Source organism: Xyrauchen texanus, chromosome 1 (genome assembly GCF_025860055.1).
Source record: "Xyrauchen texanus isolate HMW12.3.18 chromosome 1, RBS_HiC_50CHRs, whole genome shotgun sequence".
Classification (NCBI taxonomy): Eukaryota; Metazoa; Chordata; class Actinopteri; order Cypriniformes; family Catostomidae; genus Xyrauchen; species Xyrauchen texanus.
The window spans coordinates 4747270-4752908 of NC_068276.1; the positions used below are offsets into that span (position 1 = coordinate 4747270).

A 5639-nucleotide genomic window follows, 5' to 3' on the forward strand; every position below is an offset into this window, starting at 1 on the left:
TGCGGTCTTGAGCACAAGACGAGACTGGGGAGAAGGGGCCCTCTTCCTTCTCTTGCGTCCTCGGCCAACAGGGGACGTGGCCATGGGGACGGTCGAGGCTACAGGCGCTGGCTCGCCAACCGTGGCGGGCATGGGCGCTGGCTCGCCGGCCGTGGCGGGCATGGGCGCTGGCTCGTTGGCTGGGGCGGGCATGGGCACTGGCTCGTTGGCCGTGGCCGGCATGGGCGCTGGCACATTGGCCGTGGCGGGCATGGGCGTTGAGTCGCTGGCCGTGCCAGGCTTCGGGACTGGGGCCGTGTCAGGCTTCGGGACTGGGGCCATGACAGGCTTCGGGACAGGGGCCGTGACAGGCTTCGGGACTGGGGCCGTGTCAGGCCTTGGGACTGGGGCCGTGTAAGGCTTCGGGGCTAGGGCCATGTCAGGCTTTGGGGCTAGGGCCGTGTCAGGCTTCGGGGCTAGGGCCGTGTCAGGCTTCGGGGCTAGGGCCGTGACAGGCTTCAAGACGGGGGCCGTGACAGGCTTCAAGACGGGGGCCATGGTAGGCTTCAAGACGGGGGCCGTGGTAGGCTTCAAGACGGGGGCCGTGGTTTGGAGCGCTGGTTCAGTGTCTGCCTCCCCCACAGTAAACGAGGAACCAGCGCACAGTAGGGCGAGGTCAATAAACTGAGCCAGGTTGAGAGAGCAGCGACCACCAGGCATAAATGATGAGGCTGGCTCATTCAGTCCAAATTGAAAAATGTCTTTCAGAGCCACCTCATCAAAATTCACCTGGTTGGCCAGGGCACAAAAATCAGTCACATAAGCCTCCAAGGGTTGGCTCCCCCTGGCGCAAAACCAAGAGTCGGGCTGCTGGCTCCATAATGTCAAGGGCGGGGTTATGAGTTACACAACCGCTGCCTTGCATGAAAAACCCTTGGTTAGCGTCAGAAGAGCCATAAAACCTCTCCGGGGATGGAGAGCATACGGCGCTCGCAGATGCAAGGAGAGCATCAACGGGCTCAGGGGCAGACACAGGTGAAACAGGGTGAAAAAAATCAGACATAGCACATACCTGCTGCCCCTGGGCCGCGAGCGCTTGGTCATCTCTCCCAGCTGCAATTCCGCGCACAGAACGCGCCGGGACAATCCGCTCTAGTGAGCTGCGCGAATCCTCCGCGTGACGCATTGTGACTGTCTACGGTGGGGTTGGTTATTTTGTAACCCGCACACACACACACAAGATGAGACAGTCACAATGTATGTCAAAACTGCGTTTATTTGCAGGCAAACAAAAGTACAGCACGGAAAATCCAGAGAGAGAAAGGTCAGGGTAGCGTAGGGTCAAAAGCCGGGGAAACAAAGTCGAGTAAAGGGGGAAATCCGGGAGAGAGTGGTCAACGAGAGTGGGGAGGTCGAAGCCGGGAATCAATATGCAAACTAGAGGGGACTAGAGGGAGCAAAAGACAGGGGAACAAGAGGAGTTGGCAAGCTAAGAGGTAAACAAGAGGAGGTCAGAACTAGACGAGACTAGCGGGGGGCAAAGATACGGGAAACTAAACACAATAACCAACACTGGAGAAACGAATGCGTGTGGAATATATAGTGACGAGTGCAGGTGTAAACAATGAACAGGAGTGCAGATGACGCGAGTGCAGGTGTAAACAATGACGTGGTGATTGGGACGAGTGCAGGTGGTCATAATGTTCTGGATGAGAGCGGGAAGCGAGCGAGTACGCTCGCAGAGTGCATGTGTGCCCGGGGGGGGGAGATAGTCTACGAGCATGTGAGCTCGTAGGAGCAAAAACGGGCGTGGAAGCCCGAGGGAGGAAAAAGAGCGTACGAGCTCAAGGGGGCGGAGCGAGGGAGCGGGGTTCGTGACAGGCATCAAGGTAAGTGAATAAAGAACTATTCTTTTAACCAGGTAGGTTAAATTGTTTTTTTTTTTACACATTTTAGTCTAAACGTTTTTAGTCTACATGTTTTTAGTCTACGGTAATTTAAAGTTGTTTATTGTACATTACTGTATTTTAACAGATTTATTTGTTAAAATCATTTCAGCCATGAAAACTCTTTATTGATGGATATTACAAGTATGATCTGCTGCCTTTTTGCTGCTGCAGAGCAAGTGCAAAGACTTTGTACCGCTAAGGCATTCAAAGACATGCTATAAAATGTATGCAAAATGTATGCTGCCACGGCTGAACAAAACATGCATGGTGTCCCAAGAAGTCGATCTAAACAAGTGGTGCTGGAGAGGAGGTGGGTGAATGCTGAGAAAACTCTCAAAGCTTTTTTAAATGTATGATGTAATTGGTAAAAACAGGTTGATTGGCAACCGAGATTACGTTGAGAGAACTTACCAGCTGGGTTTCCTGACTGAAATTTAGTTCAAATACATGAAAGAAAATGGGGGAAAATATGGGGGGAAAACTACATAATTTTAATAGTTTTGCCAACTTTATTTATGGGTTTGACGGTGCTGACTGTATGCCACATTCGTTCACCAGGAACTAGAGTTGCCAACTGTCCTGCGTAAAATGGGATGTCCCAAATTAAGAAAAATATTGAAATGTAGAAAAATATTTTATATAAAACAAATAATAGATCTGTTTTGTTGTCGCTTGTAGAGAAAATGCTTAGGGTGCTTAACATTATTTCATTAAAAAGTTTCGGTCATGAGCTACTATGTGTTTTAGAACAAATCTGTTGAATTCAAGATGACTTGTTGTCAAAAAGACACACACTGTTCACCACTACTCACAGTCAAAAATTCACACCTTTTAAATGTAATTTAGGTGTCCAAAAGTATTAACCAAGAAAAACACAGACATTTTCTAATTTAATTTAGTTTATTTATTAACACACATTTCAAACTTAATCAAGACACAAAATACCCAAAACATATGAAAGATAATTGAGCAGAATATTGTGAGAAAAGCATGTCTACATCGAAATATTTATGAAACAGGAAGTGGAACAGCTGGATTTTTCTTCATGATTATTTAAATGCTTCAGTGGCAAAATAACATTCAAATGATAATTAGATGTTGGAATTTGAAACATGAGAATGATTAATATACATCTGTAATACCACAATAAAGAAAAAAATTATACACACACACAAGCACAAGATAAATGAATGAACTAACACACTGATAAAAACAATTCATGATAAAACATCAAACATGAAGATGCAGCTCCACTGGTGGTAAAGATGAAGGAAAGCAGCTTGATTCAGTCTTCATGCAAAACATCAAGAGAGACAACAGATTAAAACAATTAATGAGTGAAAAAGTAAACAAGTTTAAACACAACAAATGGACTCTAGTACCTTCAGAGTTGGTGCAGATGAAGTTGAGTTTGTGAGTTTGAGGAAGGCTGATCCAGCGCTGATCTCCTCCAGACTGAACTGCTCCAACTCTCGGTTCATACCTGCAGTCTTCCACTCCTGTCCCGTGACCTGCAGCCCAATTCTGATAACACACGACCTCCCCCCTCAACCAGATCCACATGTTCATGGCGCAGTAGTGGTGTAAACCCAACCACACTTCAGCAGTGGAGGCTTTTCTAGCCAATTCCATCACCTGACGCTGAATCTGTTCAGAGTTAACTGACACAAGATCCACATGATTCTCTCTGCAGTATCTCAGAGCTTCATTCCAGCTCAGATTCTGTTTAATCAAAACCAGTTTATCTGGACAAAAAACAGTCAACAAATCAACTATGAGAGAAATCAAAAACAGAAAAACACTAATGGATTTTAGTTAAAGATGAAGGATTTTTTATGTTTTATACTTGAAGACTTATTGCAAGTCAAAAGATTGTGAGAAGATCTACTCACCTTCATGACAGACAAACTGAGATTTACTATCACAGGGCCAATCATCCCATTGTCCACGGTCTGACTTGACCCAAACCAATGCACAGTTTTCATTCCCCCCAGAATTATCAGGTTTGTTTTTCCTCCAGTTTCTGAATGAGGAGTTACTCTGATCTGACCACTCCCATGAGTCTCTGAACAGACCGATCCAGACTGCAGGTGCAGTGAATGCATTAATCCTGATATTATTAATCTGTTCATTCTCATTCTGGTTCCTCACACTGACCAGATCTGTGTGATTCTCTCTGCAGTAAATCTGAGCAGCTCTCCAGGTCATTGTCTGAAGTACAGGGATGAATCCTTTACTGCTGTTTTTATAAGAGAATAAATAAACAAATCTTGCTTTTGATTTACAGTAATTAAGAGACAAATTATGTGATTTCTGCACCATTATGTCACAACATGCAGTTGCAAAAATGTTTTACAAAAAGCTTTCTGAATACACCCTCTCTTTGTCATTGGTCAAATAAACAGATCGTCCCACCCCAAACTCACAACACTGGTTGAATCAATGACGCTGCATCAGATTGGCCGAGCCGCTCAAACAGAGCAATGTTGAAAGTGACAGAAATCAACCTGTGAATGTCTTATGTATATTTGACTGCATATTAAACTGGGATAGGAGAAAGCATTTTAACATTGAACAAATAATGAAGTAAATAAATCACACTGTTTCTCACTGTTCAATCAAATGTTTTTAAAAGCAAATTATTTAAAAGATTAAGAGATTGTGTACAGCACATAATTCACACCACAGACTGCTGCACTCACCATTGTAACATATGAAGGGTAAATTGTTATTACAAGGAAAATCATTCCATTGTCCAGGATTCATGTTACTACAGTCACCATCATCATTCGGTTGAGTCGGTGCCCAGTTGCGATACTGTGAATTATTTCCTGTGTAGAACGCAGGGTCACCCAGAGACCACTTCCATTTATAACTGACTCTCTTCTGCAGTCCAATCCAGACATGTTGAATCTGACCATCATTCACACTCTTCAGCAGATCTTCTATGTCATTCTTGTTGTTGATGGTGGCCAGATCTGTGTAATTCTCTCTGCAGTATCTCTGAGCTTCAGTCCAGCTCAAATTCTGATTCACAAAGTGATACTGACGTGGAACACATGCAGATGAACTGAAGACAGCTGAGGAAAATATAAAGACAAACACAAATAATTCACAGCGATGAGACTGATGTTAGTAAATCCAAAGAAAAAATAATACACACTCACTCACCTGAGAGAATAAAAGTGATGAATGTTTTTTGCTCCATTTCTGAGGAGATACAGACCATTAAAATCTCAGATATGAAAGTATGAAGTTCAGAGATTAATTCAAGATTAATGAACAGGTTTTAGCAATCAAATGAGAACATGAAAACCATAAAATGATAACAGAAAATAATGAATAAGACTGTGACATTATAACAGGTCTTACTGGTTTAATGAAAGATCATGAGAGTTTCTCGTCCTCTAGTTGTGTCTGTTTCTCTCTTAATTCCTGTGTGTCTGTGTCTTCTTCCTTCATCAGTTCATACTGATATTCTGGATCTGTTCTTCAGCTCCTCCCATCAAGTGTGCGTGTATCACTCAAATCATTGTGTTCATTGTGTTTCTTCCTCATTAGGTTTTTTTGTTTTCTCAGCCAATAGATTTCTCTTCTGATGATGACATTGACCTTTAGTGTGTGTTCAGAGTGTTCAGCTGTAGGTGTGTGTGTGTGTGTGTGTGTGTGTGTGTGTGTGTGCGCGTGAGCGTGTATTTATCACTTTGTGGG

At 43.9% G+C, this 5639-nt stretch overlaps 1 protein-coding gene across 1 annotated transcript; it reads right to left on the reverse strand.

The window, feature by feature from the left end:
• Positions 1 to 3001: 3001 nt before the first annotated feature.
• On the reverse strand, positions 3002 to 5369 carry LOC127647206 (C-type mannose receptor 2-like). The gene is made up of 6 exons (XM_052131369.1): positions 5301 to 5369; positions 5100 to 5138; positions 4627 to 5008; positions 3821 to 4164; positions 3311 to 3673; positions 3002 to 3218 (listed from the first exon to the last, which is right to left on the reverse strand). The coding sequence occupies exons 2-6, from the start codon at positions 5134 to 5136 to the stop codon at positions 3214 to 3216; spliced, it is 1131 nt and encodes a 376-aa protein (XP_051987329.1). The 5' UTR covers positions 5137 to 5138; positions 5301 to 5369; the 3' UTR covers positions 3002 to 3213.
• Between the last annotated feature and the right edge of the window lie 270 nt (positions 5370 to 5639).